The sequence below is a fragment of the Lepidochelys olivacea genome (assembly GCF_965140295.1).
Source record: "Lepidochelys olivacea isolate rLepOli2 genome assembly, chromosome: 11".
Classification (NCBI taxonomy): Eukaryota; Metazoa; Chordata; order Testudines; family Cheloniidae; genus Lepidochelys; species Lepidochelys olivacea.
The window spans coordinates 10,041,046-10,061,620 of record NC_140421.1 but is presented as its reverse complement, the minus strand read 5'-3'; the positions used below and the strand labels follow the sequence as shown (position 1 = coordinate 10,061,620).

Below are 20,575 nucleotides of genomic sequence, written 5' to 3'. Positions count from 1 at the left end.
ATTCAGCTGGCTTTGTCTTATACAAGGACAGGATCTGGATATCTGCCACCTGAAAGTATTCAGTAAGGCTGATATTCACCCTTCTGTGTAAGGCTGGAATAAGGACAGCCATGAGGTTTAAATCCACAGGGAGAGGGTAGCATGGTGTGCAGTAGGGGTGGAGTAGTCATGCGGTGGATCTCCACATTATCCTGTGCAGCAACCAATGTGCAAGGTCAGTTTCAAGGGAGACCAGGGCAGGGCTACAGGATTTGCATTTATACATATCCTGCTGCTTAGAAACCTACATAGGTGTGTGGAACAGAAGCAGCTGCTTCACCAGCCTATGCGCTGGAACTGGGGCTGCCAAAGATTGTGCTGCACCCTGTAAGCAATCCAAGGAGGTTGTGATGGGATCAGGTTAAGACTAGGGCTCATTTCGATACCGTATCAAGGATTAAGATTTGGATTAGAATTCATTATTGTCCACAAATCTGCAAATGTTTGGACCCAAATGGCAAAGACGTCCTGAAATCAGTCGATACTGAATGGTGGAAATCTAGCAAGACCAAGTGAATCTCTGAGACTGCAACCTCAAGGGGAGATTCCAGCCATGTCAGATAGAAGCCCCCTTCCCAGTTTGGCATCTGATCTGAAACCAAACCTGTAGGCAGCTGGGGCATAACATTCCCAAGGAAAGTTTTCTCTGAACTCCTACTACTTAAGAGATCTGCGTTGTGGATCTGTGGCTTCAAATCTGACCCCCCCTGAAATTGGGAGGGATTCTGACTGGCTAGTCTGGTTTCAGGCCCCCACTATTTGTAAGCGTATCAATGTCCAGAGTGCATAAAGGGACATATTTTCCCACCAGCCTGATCCTAGCCTCTGATTTTACGCAAGCAAGTTTTGGGTAAGCATGCCCTTGCCCACATAGGGTACCACATTGCTCATGTAAATACAGTAAGTGCACACACAAACCAGAGTCTATGAACAAAATTAGAAGCCCCTGGGAAACCTGGCCCAGTGGGCACATCAGGTTTAAATGAGTTCAGCTGATACTGTGAAGAACTCTCTCTGAGTCAATGTACAATGCAGCAACAGGAGTACATGTGAAGACAACAGACCAGGGTGAGTGGGGCCCTGCCAAGAAAAGTAAAGCAGGGTTATTATTAGATACACCATGTACCTTTCATGCCATAGTAGGAGAAGCGCTCACAAAACTCGTTCACCACGATGAAGGCAATGCTGAGCGGGTAGTTGGTGCCACATAGTTTCTGTGGGAAACAAATAGGAACATGCTGGCTTTGTTCTGTCGGAGGTGGGTCCAGTCCAAAACCCCACAGCCAAGCACCCCAAATTCCAAGTGTAGATCTGGCACGCTGGTAAAAGTCACGCACTGGGGATGGGCTGCTCCCTGCCAGCCATGGTTACTGTGGCAGTCAAGGTTCTCCTGGGTGGGTCGCCTCGGGTTGCTAACTTTCTACTTGCACAAAACCAAACACCCTTGCCCCTCCCCCTGCTCACTCCATCCCCTCTCCCTCTATCACTTGCTCTCCCCACCCTCACTCACTTGCTTGTTTCACTGGGCTGGCTCAGGGGATTGGGGTGCGGGAGGGAGTGAGGGCTCTGGCTAGGGGTGAGGCTCCAGGGTGGGGCCAGGGATGAGGGGTTTGGCATGCAGGAGGGGGCTCCGGGCTGGGGGGTGGAGCCGAGGGGTTCGGAGTATGGGAGGGGGCTCTGGATTGAGGCAGGGGGTTGGGGTGTGGGAAGGGGTATGAGCTCTGGGCTAGGGGTGCAGGTTCTGGGGTGGGGCCAGAAATGAGGGGTTCAGGGTGCGGGAGGGGGCAGGGGGTTTGGGTGTGGGGGAGTGCGGGCTCCATCAGGGGTGTGGGCTCTGGTGTGGGGCCAGGGATGAGGGTTTTGGAGTGCACGACGGGGATCTGGGCTGGGTCAAGAGGTTGGGGGTGTGAGGGCTTCAGCTGGGGGTGCAGACTCTGGGGTGGGGCTGGGGATGTGGGGTGTAGGGTATAGGGAAGGTGCTCTGGGCTGGGACTGAGGGGTTCAGAGGGTGGGAGGGGGATGAGGGCTGGGGCAGGGGGTTGAGGCACAGGAGGGGGTGAGAGGTGCAGGCTCCGGGTGACATTTACCTCAAGCAGTTCCTGGAAGCAGTGGCATGTCCCCCCTATGCGGAGCCACAGCTAGGCATCTCTGTGCGCTGCCTCGTCCGCAGACACCGCCCCTGCAGCTCCCATTGCTTGTGGTTCCTGGCCAATGGGAGCTGCAGAGCTGGTGCTTAGAGTGGTGAGCAGCGTGCGGAGCCCCCTGGCTGCCCCTAAGATTAGGAGACGAAAGGGAGACATGCCGCTGCTTCCGGGAGCCACACGGAGCCACGGCAGGCAAGGAGCCTCCCTTAGGCCTGCGGCACCGCTGACCGGACTTGCCAGGATCCCTTTTCGACTTGGCATTTTGGTCGAAAACCAGACACCCAGCAACCCTAGGGTAACCTTCCCTCCCTAAGGCATGTTCCACCCACTGAGGCTTGGACTTCCTTCAGCTTTTCTTTTGCTCCCTCACTCCCATGGCTACTGCTCCATCAATGAGCCGGAGTCAGCGTTCATCTGCTACTCCTGCTGGGGCTGGGCTTCCCTCCAGTGGGTCCCCTCCTCTCCTTCTGCTGAGGCCTTCTGAGCAGGACGCCAACTCTCCCTCCCCACCTGATGCTGCTTCTTCCACTGAGGAGTCCTCTTAGCACTTCCATCACTCTCTGTAGCTGTGGCTGCCCGCCAGGCTCTCACAGCAGCGCTCCCCCATCTCCCACCAGGCTCTCTTGCCCCAGACACATGGAACTGTCCCACCAGGTTTACAAAGAGGGAGAAGACCAGCTCCTTCCAATTTTGCCAATCTGTATCCCCCTGGCCCAATTCATCTATTCAGCGCTCCCTTCTCTGGACAATTCAGTTCTGCCCACTCACCAGTTCTGCACCCCTCTTCCCCCAGATTCTGTCTCTAGTTTACTCCTACTGTGGCTGGAGTTGGTACTTAACCTGCCTTTATCACAGAGTAACTGCCCCTCTCTCTTATTCCAAGAACAGAGCAATGTTGTATCGGAAGATTTTTTTTTTTTTTAAATACAACTGGTGTATAATTCCTCTGAGCCTGAATCTCACCTAACTGAATCTCACCTAACCAAGGCTAGCTTTACACTCTCAGAGTAAAACTCAAGGGATTTAATTTAAATACAAATGAGTCTTGACAGGACCACAGAGTGTGCCTCAGTCATTCCTTCTATATGCTCTTTGTCCAAGCATTGCTGCTTAGCCTCACTTCCTCACAACAGGGGACGTGCCTCTTCACAACACGGCCTATCCCATACCAGATAGGGACAGCCCAAGGTAGGAAGAGAGAGGGACTCATTACACCCGGAGGCTGGGTCTACACTGCGAAGTTAGGTGGACACAAGTCACCTCGCATCGACCTAGTTGTGCACGTGTCTACACTTTCATTTTAATCCCACCGATGTAAGCACCTCATTACGGCCACGCAGTAACACCCAGCTCCCCCATTACGGCCATGCAGTAACACCCAGCTCCCCAAATGGCATTGAGGACCTGGTGCTTGCAACACTTGTGACAATAGTGCAGAGCTTTGCAGGTTCCATCCTACTGTCAGAGATGGCAGACGGCAAGGAGGGCTGTGTGAGCTCCTGGGATTTTTTAAAAAGGCGTGAAAATGATGGGGTATGGATGACATTATGGGATGGAGAAAATTGCATGCTGAGAACTTGCTCCCTTGCTCCCAATTACTCTGCATGACTAATTTCTGCATCACCATGCATTGCCAAAACTTCCCCAAAGACAGTGCAGTGGCAAATTGCACACTGGGATACCTACCCATGGTACACCGCACTACGCAGAGACACAAGTACTCCTGGTGAGTACCTGTAGAAGCTGAGTATTCATGCACATGAGTGACATATTAACTGCAGCGACTTTATGCCAACATAACTTGTGTCAGCCAAAGTTCATAGTGTAGACATGGCCTGACTCATAGGTAGGGCTCCATGTCTATCTCTGAGGTAATGGAAGTCATGGATTCCGTGACTTCTGCAGTGGCCAGCGTGGCTGACCCCTGGGCCGCCCAAGCAGCTGGCTCTGGGGCCAGCTGCTCAGGTGACCCCGGGGACAGCCACACCAGCCACTGCTCAGGCAGCCCCCAGCAGCAGGCCCAGGGCGGCCAGAGCAGCCATGATCTGTTGGCCCCGGCAGCGGTCCCCGGCAGCGGTCCCCAGGTAGCCGACCGAAGGAGTCACGGTCTGCTGGCCCCTGCAGCGGTCTCCGGGCAGCCGGCTGGAGGAGCCAGGGTCTGCTGGCCCTGGCAGTGGTCCCAGGGAGGCTGGCTGGAGCAGCCAGGGTGCACAACCCACAGCAGCTGGTACTGCTGGCCCCGACCCCCCACAACAGTCCTCCTTCCCCCCAAGATTTAGTCACAGGTATTTTTAGTAAAAGTCATGGACAGGTCATGGGGCTGTGAATTTTTGTTTATTGCCCATGACCTGTCCATGACTCTTACTAAAAATACCAGTGACTAAATCATAGCCTACTCATGGGTGGTGTTTGTGTTTTTAATTTCTTAAAGAGCCATATTATGGGGCCAAAATGACATGAGATCTGGTCTTCCCAGTGGATTTTAGCTCCTGAAAGATGGAAATACTGATCTCCTGTTTTTTCAGACTCAAAAATGGTTCACAAAACACAAATACAGATGCCAAAATAGATATGTTTATTCAAGTATACCCAAATATTTAGGCATTTGGGTTTATTTTCATTCCTGGAGTGACAGAAGATTTTAATCTCAAATACCAGTTTAACAATACTTTTTTTTGGCCAGGAATGTACAAGGGCAATGAAAGACAATATGAGTGAACTAAAAAGGAATAAAAAAATAAACCTTCAAGAATTTAACCCCATTTGTCTAAACACAAATATTTTGGTGCATCATTTCAAACACATTTTTCATCTCTTATTTATGGGATAAAGACTTCCGCCATCATACCTATTTCTTCAGAAACCTTCTGACCCTGTGCCCTGGTTGAGCAATTGTTATTAATGTTATTTGTTATTTACTCTGTAGCTATAAAGCCTGGAATACAGTTTGTAAGCAAGATCCTACACAAGGGGGCTTATTCCTCAGATTTCTGTACTAGCACCCCTTGTTAATTAGCCCCCAAAGCCTAAAAACTTGCAAATATTGCAAATGTGGATGCACACCCAGGCACACACACATCCACATCCACACCCCAGAGTGTAATAGATTCATAGATACTAAGGTCAGAAGGGACCATTATGATCATCTAGTCCGATCTCCTGCACAATGCACACCGCAGAATCTCACCCACCCACTCCTGCGAAAAACTTCTCACCTATGCCTGAGCGATTGAAGTCCTCAAATCGTGGTTTAATGTCTGCCTTTCTCCACCAAGTTGTTTGTAACCAAGAAAAAGCAGAGAAAGTGAACTATGCAATTCTGTCTTTTTTTGCAAACGGAAATAAAACTACATGAACACTTCCGCCCATCCAGAAATTTGCAAGAGATTCCTGATTTTCACAGTCCTGTGCTGCTAGCATGCAGCAAATTTAAAAAGTGACAAATTTAGGGCCCAATTCTGCAGATGCTTATTGCCACGTTTAGGGATGACTACCCACTGAAAGTCAAATTCCACTTGCTCACGCCAGTGATCACTAACAGAGCTGTGCAAATAACTGACTTTTTGGTTCTCTGGTCATTTGGAAAAAATTGCGCGCGGTGGGGGGGGGGGGGGACGACGACGGGGGACGGAATTGCTTTAGGTCAACCAGAAACAAAAAGGCTTTGGCAAATCAAAAAATCATTTTGGGGCACCCAGTGTTTTGTTTGACTTGAAGCAAAACATTTCCTTTCATTTGGGACGATTTTTTCCTTTTCTAATTTTTTTAAATAAAATTGAAGTAAATTTCAAAGTGGAAAGTCACTGTGAATCGAAGAGATCAAAATGCTTTGTTTCAAACAAAACAAACATTTCAAATGAAACAAAACATTTCGATTTTTTAGGGGAAAAAATCCTCTTTTCTTCCGACCAAAACAATGGCAAATTCGACACGGATTTGTAAAATGTTTCGGTCGCCCTGACTGCATTTTTCAGTGAAAAAAAGTTACATCTGAAAAACTTCACCCAGCTGTAACTACGAATGCTGCGTGTAGCAATTGTCTGCAGTATCGGGGCTTCAGCTCATGATGTGGCAATGTTGTGTAGCGAGGAGCCAGTGAAGTGGTATCTTCCCAAACTGATGCTGCATCAGCATGTGGTGTCATCTGGGAAGCAGAAGGAGGCAGCATAATTCAGAGAAATAAACACAGGCTTGACCGTTAAGAAATCCTGCGTCATTGTCCCAGCTCAGTCACGGACTTGCTCTGTGGCCTTGGGGCAAAACTTTCAAACTTGGGTATCTAAAATTAGACACCTAAATCCATACTTAGGACCAGCTTCTGTCACACTTACGGACACTGAGTAGTAGCACTTCACTCTGCAACTAGTCCCATTGAAATCAGTGGTGCTGCTCTTGGAGTAATGAGCTACTCAAAGTATACAGAGGTGGAAGAATCTGTTACCTAGATAAGGGCATGATTTGCAGAAGTGTTAAGCGCTCACAGATCCCAAGGAAGTTGATTCTCTTCATGTTTGAAAATCAGGCCCTATATGAAGGTGTCTGTATATTGATTTAGGGCCCAGATCCTCAAAAGTATGTTTTAGGTGCCTAACTCCCATTGGCTTTAGAATTAAAAGTAAATATTCCCATTTATGAGCACAAAATAGCAGCCATTTGTATGGGCCCCAGAAGTCAGGCCCAGAAAAAGCAAACTCAGTGGAAGCATGACGAAATGCGTAGGTCTCAATCACTTGATGAGAACTCGCCTGAGGGGCGGCACACGTGTCAAAGCTGCATGGCGAGAAAATGATTTGCTAGATCTGCCTTTAAATCTCAGCAGTGGATTTAAACCGGAGCCTCTCACTCTGGACAGGGAGCACTGGAATGTGCGGCAATGGCCAGGGCTAGCACCGCATCTGTTTCACTGCTCAGCAGCATCTGGAAACTGCCTCTTTACTGGCTTTACAACAAACTGTGCAAATAAATAGGCCCACTCCCGAGCCCCTACGCTCCTGCCTGCCCTCCAGATCTTCACTTCAAAGGAACCATCCTGCAAGAGAAGGAGCCTCCAGCAGAAAGGTATGAATCAAAGCTGCATTTCCCAAAGAATCTGACAGCTCGTTTTCCCCCATAAACTGCCCTTTCTTCATTTAATCCCGTTAGCAGAGGGGATTTTGTTTTGAGTTTTTAATGCTCATTCCAATCCAAGGCAAGGAGTGTCTGTCTGCAGGCACAGCACGACAGGGGAAGGAACAGAGTGATCCTGTGAGGGTTGGCGTGAACAAAACAGAAAGCAAAAAAAAAGGGATCTCGATGTAATACTCACCCGGGATTTTTTCTGAGAAGAGAAATCTCCTCTGGGGGGATCATCTCCTGCAGGAATAAAAGCAAATAAAGCTTCCGTTGGTTTGTTTTTCTGAAAAGCGTTCATCTCCCTTCTTGCCTTGTCTCACACCATGGTATGTGGCTGTTGTGAGTTGACTGGAAGACTTCCAGCTGCAGGGCTTGGAGTTTGATTCAGTTAAGTTAACCCTAATCAAGTGCATTTCTGCACTGGGGGGGATGATGCTAGGAATGACAACAACAGAGCTCTTGTAGTAGCTTATCCTAAATCACTAGTGGATTTGGGTTCTCAGCACTTTGCATTGTTTGTTTGGCACTCCCCCGGCTACTGTGCATGAACTAACTTGACAGAGAACTGTGGGCCACAAAGATATGCTCCCAAGAACAAATGCCAGATCCAAACACCCCTGGAGACTGTGGAAGCTCAGACTGAGGAGCAAAGTTTGCATCTCAGGCCAATCTCAGTAATAAATGATTTATTAAATTCTTTCCAGAGCTAAATGGTGGGCTGGAGAAAAGTACCACATGGATAGCACAGTGACAACATAAAAGATATTACCTCACCCACCTTGTCTCTCTAACAAGCTACTTGTGGGCTATACTTGCTGCACCAACCTCTGTTGCTCCTTTCCCTTTCAGACCATAGACCTTATGGGTTCCTGCACCCCATTAAATAAGTCCCACTCTGCTCTCAGCACATAGATACACTAGATATTTTCCCCGCATTCAGCCCCCCATAGCAATCCTGCATTCCCCTGTAGAACCATTTAATCTTCTCCCCCCCGTCAAGGTTCCTCCCCCACTCTGAACTCTAGGGTACAGATGTGGGGACCTGCATGAAAAACCTCCTAAGCTTATCTTTACCAGCTTAGGTCAAAACTTCCCCGAGGTACAAAATATTCCACCCGTTATCCTTGGACTGGCCGCTACCACCACCAAACTAATACTGGTTACTGGGGAAGAGCTGTTTGGACGCGTCCTTCCCCCCAAAATACTTCCCAAAACCTTGCACCCCACTTCCTGGACAAGGTTTGGTAAAAAGCCTCACCAATTTGCCTAGGTGACCACAGACCCAGACCCTTGGATCTTAAGAACAATGAAAAAGCATTCAGTTTTCTTACAAGAAGACTTTTAATAAAAATAGAAGTAAATAGAAATAAAGAAATCCCCCCCTGTAAAATCAGGATGGTAGATACCTTACAGGGTAATTAGATTCAAAACATAGAGAACCCCTCTAGGCAAAACCTTAAGTTACAAAAAAGATACACAGACAGAAATAGTTATTCTATTCAGCACAATTCTTTTCTCAGCCATTTAAAGAAATCATAATCTAACACGTACCTAGCTAGATTACTTACTAAAAGTTCTAAGGCTCCATTCCTGTTCTATCCCTGGCAAAGACAGACACACAGACCCTTTGTTTCTCTCCCTCCTCCCAGCTTTTGAAAGTATCATGTTTCCTCACTGGTCATTTTGGTCAGGTGCCAGCGAGGTTACCTTTAGCTTCTTAACCCTTTGCAGGTGAGAGGAGCTTTCCCCTTGCCAGGAGGGATTTCAAAGGGGTTTACCCTTCCCTTTATATTTATGACACCCCCATACAGAGCCCTCCCCCATGGTCCACCAGGACAGCCGCAAGTTGGACCCCCCACAATTCACTGCCACATTTCCCCCTGAAAGAAGGCCTAAATCCCTCCCCCTGTAGAAAGGGGAGAGTGATCACTTAAGGTGAGCTCTTACCAGCAGGAGAGGGTGGGGGGGGAGGAACCTTTTGTAGTGATAATCAAGGTGGGCCATTTCCAGCAGTTGACAAGAATGTCTGAGGAACAGTGGGGGGTGGGGGTGGGGATAAACATGGGGAAATAGTTTTACTTTGTGTAATGACCCATCCACTCCCAGTCTCTATTCACGCCTAAGTGCCCCTCTGCCATCTACGTTAGTCAGGCTGGACAGTCTCTGCGTAGGAGAGGGAACGTCTATGTACCAGCAACGCCAGTACAGGTAAGTAACTGTTTTCATGTTCTCTCCACAGGTACCAATGCGGAGAGTGGACCAGATGATACGTCTGAGGGAAGGGAGCAGAAGGAGACTCCGCCAATTGGAAGGCATGAGATGCACTGTCCTAGGGATGGGGGTTCCACGAGCACCACTCCCAAGAGAAGGAGGAGGGTGGTGGTTGTCGGGGACTCTCTCCTCAGGGGGACTGAGTCATCTATCTGCCACCCCGACCGGGAAAACCGAGAAGTCTGCTGCTTGCCAGGAACTAAGATTCGCGATGTGACAGAGAGACTGCCGAGACTCATCAAGCCCTCGGATCGCTACCCCTTCCTGCTTCTCCACGTGGGCACCAATGATACTGCCAAGAATGACCTTGAGCAGATCACTGCAGACTACGTGGCTCTGGGAAGAAGGATAAAGGAGTTTGAGGCGCAAGTCGTGTTCTCGTCCATCCTCCCCATGGAAGGAAAAGGCCTGGGTAGGGACCATCGAATCGTGGAAGTCAACGAATGGCTATGCAGGTGGTGTCGGAGAGAAGGCTTTGGATTCTTTGACCATGGGACGGTGTTCCAAGAAGGAGGAGTGCTAGGCAGAGACGGGCTTCACCTAACGAAGAGAGGGAAGAGCATCTTCACAAGCAGGCTGGCTAACCTTGTGAGGAGGGCTTTAAACTAGGTTCACCGGGGGAAGAAGACCAAAGCCCTGAGGTAAGTGGGGAAGTGGGATACCGGGAGGAAGCACGAGCAGGAGTGCATGGGGGAGGGGGGCTCCTGCCTCATACTGAGAAAGAGGGGTGATCAGCGAGTTATCTCAAGTGCCTATACACAAATGCATGAAGCCTGGGAAACAAGCAGGGAGAACTGGAAGTCCTAGCAAAGTCAAGGAATTATGATGTGATTGGAATAACAGAGACTTGGTGGGATAACTCACATGACTGGAGTACGGTCATGGATGGATATAAGCTGTTCAGGAAGGACAGGCAGGGCAGAAAAGGTGGGGGAGTAGCACTGTATGTAAGAGAACAGTATGACTGCTCCGAGCTCAAGAATGAAACTGCAGAAAAACCTGAGAGTCTCTGGATTAAGGTTAGAAGTGTGAGCAACAAAGGTGATGTCGTGGTGGGAGTCTACTATAGACCACCGGACCAGGGGGATGGGGTGGACGAGGCTTTCTTCCGGCAACTCACAGAAGTTACTAGATCGCACGCTCTGGTTCTCATGGGAGACTTCAATCACCCTGATATCTGCTGGGAGAACAATACTGCGGTGCACAGACAATCCAGGAAGTTTTTGGAAAATGTAGGGGACAATTTCATGGTGCAAGTCCTGGAGGAACCAACTAGGGGCAGAGCTCTTCTTGACCTGCTGCTCACAAACCGGGAAGAATTAGTAGGGGAAGCAAAAGTGGATGGGAACCTGGGAGGCAGTGACCATGAGATGGTCAAGTTCAGGATCCTGACACAAGGAAGAAAGGAAAGCAGCAGAATACGGACCCTGGACTTCAGAAAAGCAGACTGTGACTCCCTCAGCGAGCTGATGGGCAAGATCCCCTGGGAGAATAACATGAGGGGGAAAGGAGTCCAGGAGAGCTGGCTGTATTTTAAAGAATCCTTATTGAGGTTACAGGGACAAACCATCCCGATGTGTAGAAAGAATAGTAAATATGACAGGTGACCGGCTTGGCTTAACAGTGAAATCCTTGCTGATCTTAAATACAAAAAAGAAGCTTACAAGAAGTGGAAGATTGGACAAATGACCAGGGAAGAGTATAAAAATATTGCTCGGGCATGCAGGAGTGAAATCAGGAAGGCCAAATCACACCTGGAGTTGCAGCTAACAAGAGATGTTAAGAGTAACAAGAAGGGTTTCTTCAGGTATGTTAGCAACAAGAAGGAGGTCAAGGAAAGTGTGGGCCCCTTACTGAATGAGGGAGGCAACCTAGTGACAGAGGACGTGGAAAAAGCTAATGTACTCAATGCTTTTTTTTGCCTCTGTCTTCACGAACAAGGTCAGCTCCCAGACTACTGCACTGGACAGCACAGTATGGGGAGGAGGTGACCAGCCCCCTGTAGAGAAAGAAGTGGTTCGGGACTATTTAGAAAAGCTGGACGTGCACAAGTCCATGGGGCCGGATGCGCTGCATCCGAGAGTGCTAAAGGAGTTGGCGGATGTGATTGCAGAGTTATTGGCCATTATCTTTGAAAACTCATGGCGATTGGGGGAGGGTCCCAGACGACTGGAAAAAGGTTAATGTAGTGCCCATCTTTAAAAAAGGGAAGAAGGAGGATCCTGGGAACTACAGGCCAGTCAGCCTCACCTCAGTTCCTGGAAAAATCATGGAGCAGGTCCTCAAGGAATCAATTCTGCAGCACTTAGAGGAGAGGAAAGTGATCAGGAACAGTCAGCATTGATTCACCAAGGACAAGTCATGCCTGACTAATCTAATTGCCTTCTGTGACAAGATAACTGGCTCTGTGGATGAAGGGAAAGCAGTGGATGTGTTGTTCCTTGACTTTAGCAAAGCTTTTGACACGATCTCCCACAGTATTCTTGCCAGCAAGTTAAAGAAGTATGGGCTGGATGAATGGACTATAAGGTGGATAGAAAGCTGGCTAGATCATCGAACTCAACGGGTAGTGATCAATGGCTCCATGTCTAGTTGGCAGCTGGTATCAAGTGGAGTGCCCCAAGGGTCAGTCCTGGGGCCGGTTTTGTTCAATATCTTCATAAATGATCTGGAGGATGGTGTGGATTGCACCCTCAGCAAGTTTGCAGATGACACTAAACTGGGAGGAGAGGTAAATACGCTGGAGGGTAGGGATAGGATACAGAGGAACCTAGACAAATTGGAGGACTGGGCCAAAAGAAATCTGATGAAGTTCAACAAGGACAAGTGCAGAGTCCTACACTTAGGACGGAGGAATCCAATGCACTGCTACAGACTAGGGACCAAATGGCTCAGCAGCAGTTCTGCAGAAAAGGACCTAGGGGTTACAGTGGACGAGAATCATAGAATAGAATAGAATATCAGGGTTGGAAGGGACCTCAGGAGATCATCTAGTCCAACCCCCTGCTCAAAGCAGGACCAATCCCCAAGCTGGATATGAGTCAACAGTGAGCCCTTGTTGCCAAGAAGGCCAATGGCATTTTGGGATGTTAAGTAGGGGCATTGCCAGCAGATCGAGGGACGTGATCGTTCCCCTCTATTCAACACTGGTGAGGCTTCATCTGGAGTACTGTGTCCAGTTTTGGGCCCCACACTACAAGAAGGATGTGGAAAAATTGGAAAGAGTCCAGCGGAGGGCAACCAAAATGATTAGGGGACTGGAACACATGACTTATGAGGAGAGGCTGAGGGAACTGGGGATGTTTAGTCTACGGAAGAGAAGAATGAGGGGGGATTTGATAGCTGCTTTCAACTACCTGAAAGGGGGTTCCAAAGAGGATGGCTCTAGACTGTTCTCAGTGGTAGCAGATGACAGAACAAAGAGTAATGGTCTCAAGTTGCAGTGGGGGAGGTTTAGGTTGGATAATAGGAAAAACTTTTTCACTAGGAGGATGGTGAAACACTGGAATACGTTACCTAGGGAGGTGGTGGAATCTCCTTCCTTAGAAGTTTTTAAGGTCAGGCTTGACAAAGCCCTGGCTGGGATGATTTAGTTGGGGATTGGTCCTGCTTTGAGCAGGGGGTTGGACTAGATGACCTCCTGAGGTCCCTTCCAACCCTGATATTCTATGATTCTATGAGAGTGGGTGGACACAGATCGGACGTCAAGAATTATAACATTCAAAAACCAGTTGGAGAACACTTCAATCTCTCTGGTCACTCAATTACAGACCTAAAAGTGGCAATGCTTCAACAAGAAAACTTCAAAAACAGACTCCAAGGAGAGGCTGCTGAATTGGAATTAATTTGCAAACTGGATACAATTAACATGTTTATCCCCACCCCACCCCCCACTGTTCCTCAGACATTCTTGTCAACTGCTGGAAATGGCCCACCTTGATTATCACTACAAAAGGTCCCCCCCCCCGTACCCCCCCGCTCTCCTGCTGGTAATAGCTCACCTTAAGTGATCACTCTGGTTACAGTGTGTATGGTAACACCCATTGTTTCATGTTCTCTATGTATATAAATCTCCCCACTGTATTTTCCACTGAATGCATCCGATGAAGTGAGCTGTAGCTCACGCAAGCTTATGCTCAAATAAATTTGTTAGTCTCTAAGGTGCCACAAGTACTCCTCTTCTTTTTGCAAATACAGACTAACACGGCTGCTACTCTGAAACCGTTCTTTACGATGTAACTGGGGAAACTGTTTCATGAACCTCAGAGTTACAAACACCCCAGGAATGGATGTTGTTCGTAACTCTGAAATGTTCGTAATGCGAAACAACGTTACAGCTGTTCTTTCCAAAGTTTACAACTGAACATTGACTTAATACAGCTTTGAAACTTTACTATGCAGAAGAAAATGCTGCTTTCAACCATCTTAACTGAAATGAAACAAGCACAGAAACAGTTTCCTGACCTTATCAAATCTTTTTTTTTTAAACTTTCCCTGTATATTTTTACTAGTTTACATTGAACACAACACTGTACTGAATTTGCTTTGTGTGTGTGTGTGTGTGTGTGAGTCCCTCTCTGCTGCCTGATTGCCTACTTCCAGTTCCAAATGAGGTGTGTGGTTGAGCAGTCAGTTCGTAACTCTGAGGTTCCACTGTAGCTGTAATTTCCACCCCACAGATGTCTGTGCATAGTACTCACAGGGGACTCTAACAGCATCCTATGGGTTTGAGTTCATAGATGCCAAAGCCAAAAGGGACCACTGTGATCATCTAGTCTGATCTCCTGTATTACACAGAGGCCATAGCACTCCCCCAAGAGCAAATCTTTTAGAAAAACATCCAATCTTGATTTTAAAAACTTGCCAGTGATGGAGACTCAACCATGACCCTTGGTAAGCTGTTTCAAATTCATTCAAGTTAATTAATGATTAGGGCATTTTTCATTATTGTTCTTCTCCAGTCCTGCAGATCTGATATCTAGTGCAGTTTCTTGTTTGCTTTTGATTCATTGGATCCCTGTCTGAGGCATGACAAACTGCAAAATCCTGGTATTTTTGTTATGGCTCTGGGGCAGGCTGCTGTGTGTTGGGGTGTTGTGATGTGTGACTTGCAACAGAGTTAGATCACAAGGGGGCTGTTATAGGTAGAGACCGTGCGGATACAAACTTATATCAGCAGATGCAGACATTTACAGATATAAATTGGCTGCAGGGCTCTACTGGGAACTGCCGTGGGGAAAGGAGCAGCACGTTGGGCTGCCATTCCCAGGAAATTAATTTGTATCTGCGCAGAGCTCTAGTTATAGGAACTGTGCCAGAAAGGTAAATAACGGACACGGATAAAAGTCCTGGAGGAAACAAATAGAAAAGCTATTTATTGGGGAATACCCCCAGCCTGGCTCCATCCAGGAATATGCTAAAGCCTGGGATCAGAGGGAATTCTCTAAGAGCCTAGAAAAGACAAGGTGACTGAGTGAATTAGGAGGGGCTACCCAGGGTATATCAATGAAAAGCTGGCAGGTGAGTAAACACACAGAGAGACAGAGGGGGCATGCTGCAATTGAGATGGGCTGGTTCTCCCGACTCTAAGGTCTAATCTCCCTTAGTCAGCATCACTTCACTGGGTATCTTGCTTCCTTTCCCCGTGGCCAATGCATTTGTGTACACTTATTTCCACTCTGCACTTAGAGAAGATTTGCTACTAGTGATATCATTCACTGCAATATTTTCATTGTTTTGCTGATCTTCTTTTTGACTTGATTCAGAGATTCCAAGACCCGAAGGGACCATTCTGATCATCTAGTCTGACTTCCTGCATAACACAGGCCAGAGAACTTTTCCAAAATAATTCCCAGAGAGATCTTTTAGAAACATATCCTATCTTGATTTAAAGCTCCGGCATGGTAAGGGAGCGGGGGGTCTCAGGGGACAGTCAGGGGACAGGGAGCAGGGGCGGTTGGATGGGGCGGAGGTTCTGTGGGAGTGGTGGCTAGGGGATGGGGAACAGGGGGGGTTGAATAGGTGTGGGAGTCCCGGGGGGGCCTGTTAGGGGCAGGGGTGTGGATAGGGGTTGGGGCAGTCAGAGGACAGGGAGCGGGATGGGGGGGTTGGATGGGGGTGGGGTCCCGGGGGGGCAGTTAGGGACGGTGGGCCCCGGGACGGGGTAGTCAGGGGACAAGGAGCAGGGGCGGTTGGATGTGTCGGGAGTTCTGGGGGGGCAGTCGGGGGCGGGAAGTGGGAGGGAGCGGATAGGGGACAGGGGACAGGCTGTTTGGGAAGGCACAGCCTTCCCTACCCAGCCCTCCATATAGTTTTTCAACCCCGATGTGGCCCTAAGGCCAAAAAGTTTGCCCACTCCTGTCCTAAGGCAATAATAATACAGCGCCCTATGAAACATTTGAATCCAAACATTTTTATGTGTGTAAATTTCCAGATGAATTGAGATACAGAGGGACAGATTCTTAGATTATGTGAAATATCATAACTGCATTGACTGAAACAGAGCTACACTGATTTATACTATCTGAAGATCTGGTTCAATGAAGTTAAGTGATTTGCCAAAGGCTAAGTAGCATATCAGTAGCAGAGTCCAGAATAGACCCCACATTCGAACCACTAAACCCCATAGCCAACAAAGATGAAAGAAACCCTGTCCTGCTAGACTCATCTGCATTTTCTTTGTATCCTCTCTCTGTCTTTTCTTTAATTAGCAAGGAAAACAAGTATAAAATCTCTCACCAGTTTGTTTTTTCTTTGCTGTTTCCTTTGTACCTTTCTCCTTTGCCATGTTTGCAATTCCCTGTGCTGTGTGTGATCCCAGCCCTGTGTGGCTGAAAATTAATCTTGCTGAGCGATCCTGCCTGTCTATTTAACTCTTGTTAATGTTTCACTTTACTGTAGTGACAACTTAGTCACCAATAAAATGCCATTGGACAGTCTTTGATTTTTCACCCTCAAGAGGAGATGAAGTTATTTATTCTCAACTTCTGTAGACAGAAAATCATGCATGGACAGGCCACACATGTAAACTATTGGTAAATTACAGTCATAAATGTTCCGTATGTTTTTCATGGTAGATATTCTTGAGAAATCACATTTATTTTCAGCTGCCGGGGTGGGGTGTGTGTGTTAAATAGAATTATTATGCTGTTGAGGGGACAGGCTTTTGACCCAAGACTAATTAGGGCCAGATCTACAGCTGGCATAAACCAACATAGCCCAATTGACTTGGATGGAGCTACTGCAGTACACAGCAGCTGCAGATCTGGCCTTAATTGAATGCATGTGACAGTAGTTAACTCTGTTCTGAGAGGGGCTTCATCAACTCTTAACAGGCCAGCTTTAATTCTAAGCTCTTCTTGCATTCTGTATACTAGCTTTTATTAAATTCATGCCCCATTCATCATGCACAGAGTCCTTTCTTCATCTACCATACCTTTATGAAACAAGGAACCCTACATAGAAATAATTTCTTTTGCACAATTTTTTTACTTGCCTTTCATGTTCTCCCGAACTAACCTCTAAAGGGAAGCCACAATATCTCCCTACAGAGAAATGAGTGCCTGTCTTTCCCTGCCCCCACCGCCGCCCCATGAGCTGCTACCATCTTCCAGTAATGACCCAAACATCTCAATATACTTAAAACAATGCAAGTTTGCTAATCCACAGTTATCAGAGTGCATTGGACAATAGGAATTTTAATAAACAGAACCTAATTTTATTGGGTTTATTTATAATTATTTATTTTTTAAAAACCCTATAGAAAGATTATCACTTTCTATTCTAGTCTATAGGGCTTTTCCCATAGGGGAAGGCCCCTTCTCCAAACAGTTTTTGAACACTCAGATGAAGGGGGAATGGCTTGCAGCAAAGCTCAGTTGGCTGAACAGTGGTGTGAAACACAGGTCTCTAATAACCCCTTTGTTGCCACATCTCAGGGCTTCTAATCCTCATCCTCTTTGAGCTCTCCTCTCCTTTGACACCACTGACCACACCCTCCTCACCTGCCCTGAGTTTCCAGGATCCTGTCCTCTATTTTTCCTCCCCCTAGCCCATCTCATCATCATCATCTCCCATCTTGATTTTCGCCACCTCCTCTTTTCCAGCCTCCCAAGCCTGACTCCAGTCCTCCAATCCATTCAAAACACGGCTGCCAGGATTTTCCCTCCATCACTCTAACCTCATTACCCCAGTTCCCCGTCTCTGCTAATTTACCCTTTTCCCGCCATATTATATTCAAACTTCTTGCCCTCATCTTACAGACTTTTCGCAGCTCTGCCCATCCCTACTTTTCTGTACTTGTCTATGATTGCATCCTTCGTGTCCACTCCAGTGTGCCAACAGGCCCAGCCTCCACCATCTCTTTGTCCATTGGTCCTACAAATATCTGCCTTTTCTTCCATTCTGTATGGAACACTTTTCCCTGAACTGATCCATCAACCCACCCCTCTCTCCTCTTTCAAATCCATCTTCAAGGCTCACTGCTTCCAGCCAAGCCTATACGAGATCTGCTAACAATGTCTTGGCTTGGGGGGGAATAGTCATTTCAATAGGATTATGTGAACATAATATTCATGTTCAATTGTTGTCTGTATGTTATAGCTTTCCCTCTTTCTCCTCTGTCATGTGGCAATTGTCTTCTTTGTTCCTGATCCCACAGATTCCTAAGCATGTACATAACTTTATATAATTCCATTGACCTCCATCTGTCAGGATGGATAGCAGGAAAAAAATGACAGTCAGAGGGAAATAAAAGGAAAGGGTGAAAGGTAAAAGTTGTAGTGGTGAAAGGAGAAGAAATCCAATGGGGCTGCTCACAGGGATAAAGTTACTCCTGTGCTTTAGTGTTTGTAATACCAAGGCCTTTGATGGTAAGCTCTTCAAGGCAGGGACATTGTCTCCCCAGTATAAGCACACAGGCTCCTGATTGGGGCCTATGGTAATAAATAGTGCTAATGACATGTGAGAGACAGCGGAAAGCGGCTGGGGTTGAGTTTCTTCTCTTTAAGTTTCTTCTTCATTCACCACTACAAATGTTCCTTTTCAACCTTTCCTCTATTTGCCTGATATTGCAATTCTTTCCATTCAAAGATTTGCTCAGAGGTGCCTCCAATTTTAAACTTACTGTAGAATGGGTTTTCTACAGAGCTTTCAGCTTCCGTTCCTTCCTTCTTTGCTCTCCTCCTTTTCTCCCAACTCTTTGCAGCAGGGACAGTCTGTTATGTGTTGAGTACGGTCCATAGCACAATAGACCTGATCCTGACTGGCACCTCTAGGCTTTACATCAATACAAATAAAGACACTTTTGTAAGCCCCTGACCCTAGGGGCTAATTCAATCCTTGGTGTAAGTTAGAGCAGACTCAGCTGAAAAGTCATGTGCTCTCAGAGCATGATTTAAGTGGCAAAGCCAATCAAGAAATTTATGACAAAATGGTTTTTCATCTAAAAATACCAATGTGGGAAAGGGTCCGTTTGGACCAACATCCTGCGTCAAACAAATTGAAAAAAATCTTTGAAATTGTCTGAACTGCCTGTTTTGACATTGTCCAAACAAAAAATTCTTGATTTTTGGTTCAAAGTGACTTTTTGTTTGGAAATTTAAGTAAATTTTTAGTAAAAATAATCTTTTAACAAATTTTAAAATAAAACTGAAATGTTTCAAAATAATCAAAATAAAATGTTTGGATTGACCGGAACCAAAACGTTTGTTCAAATCATTGGGTCATGAAGATTTGCAAGCATTTGACTTCCCTCCTCCCCCAATTCAGAATAGGAAAATTTATTTGAAATCACCAAAAGTTTCCCAGGAGCGGAAAACTGTTCCCCACCCAGCTCTAACGAGTAGGACTCAGTTAGTGCTTAGATCTAGTGCAGGTCCTCAGCACAGGAGTGAATTTCACCTGATTTTCCATTTCTCCCTCGAGCAGCACTTCATTCATTCTGTCTATGACATATCAGATTTGAAGTCAAGCCTTACACCGTGGGATGATCTATATGGGCTTGATCCAAAGCCTGCTGAAGTCTGTGAAGAGACTCTCACTGATTTAAATGACCCTAGGTGAAGCCTTGGAATTGAACAACTAATTGTGAATGTTCCGGCCCTTGCTCTTCAGCTTGGATTGCCTGAACCTGCCATGTCCCTTGAATGGCGTACATTTCAGAACATGCATTCTGTTGTCCTGATTTGCCTTCCTTTCGTCTCCATCCCCTTTGGTAATGCAGAGCACATTGTAAGAGTTTCTGGGATGCAGCACATCTTTCCAACATAATCACATCTTGGCTAGATCAATAAACATTTGTGAGGTGAAAAGTAAAAGTAAGGTCAGCGGCAAACTGATGGTTTTCAGCAAGAAAAGGAGAGATGGGATAAGGAAAACAGAAAGTGAGCTAGACAATCTATTAGAAAATAAGCCTAAAGTTTGACTTATAAGGATATAAATAACATATTCTGAAAATTTTTTTCTAGGCTCCTAACAGATTAGGGGCATTAAACTTTTGTCAGTCCACATACACAACATCCTGTATTTCTTTCTGTCTTGAGATCAGCATGGCTTGGATTATACAACAACTAGAAACAAGCTGTAAACTGTCCTGTTCATACCTAAAGTTGGAATGAGGGAATCAGGCCATGTCTACAAGACAGGCACTACGGCTATGGTGCCGTAACTATGCCACTGTAGCACAGATGCTTCCCACAGCAACAGAAAAGGTTTTTCCATTGCTGTAGGTAATCCACCTTCCCAAGCAGCTGGAGCTAGGTCACTGGGAGCATTTTCCCATTGACTTAGACCCATCTACACCAGGGGTTAGTTCAGTAGAGCTGCAGTGCTCAGGAGCGTGTGTGAAAAATTCACACCCTTGAACGCCGTACCTATATCAACCTAACTTTCCCAGGTAGACCAGGCCTCAGACCAATCAAAAATGGGAAACACCTATGAGAGGTCCAATCCAGTCCACCTGACTGGGGCTGCTGCAAGACTGTTCCCGTCACAAAGTTTTCTAATATCTG

At 46.8% G+C, this 20,575-nt stretch overlaps 1 protein-coding gene and 1 long non-coding RNA gene across 3 annotated transcripts in view; one reads left to right on the top strand and one right to left on the bottom strand.

Moving 5' to 3' along the window:
- Window positions 1-16,396, bottom strand: part of SLC15A2 (solute carrier family 15 member 2) — a 69,960-nt gene extending 53,564 nt beyond the window's left edge. The window contains exons 1-3 of one of the 2 annotated variants that reach the window (XM_084643543.1): window positions 16,305-16,396; window positions 7,489-7,535; window positions 1,166-1,253 (exon numbers count right to left, since the gene is read on the bottom strand). In XM_084643543.1, the coding sequence (XP_084499669.1) occupies window positions 1,166-1,253; window positions 7,489-7,535; window positions 16,305-16,353 (184 nt within the window). In that variant the 5' untranslated portion in view covers window positions 16,354-16,396. Of the gene's footprint in view, window positions 1-1,165; window positions 1,254-7,488; window positions 7,762-16,304 lie in introns of those variants that run through there. The other variant, XM_084643542.1, reaches the window with a different exon arrangement.
- LOC311528474 overlaps window positions 6,978-20,575 on the top strand; it is a 43,576-nt gene continuing 29,978 nt past the window's right edge. Inside the window, exons 1-2 of the long non-coding RNA XR_014713608.1 lie at window positions 6,978-7,241; window positions 9,535-10,207. This is a non-coding gene — a long non-coding RNA (uncharacterized lncRNA). The remainder of the gene's footprint in view (window positions 7,242-9,534; window positions 10,208-20,575) is intronic.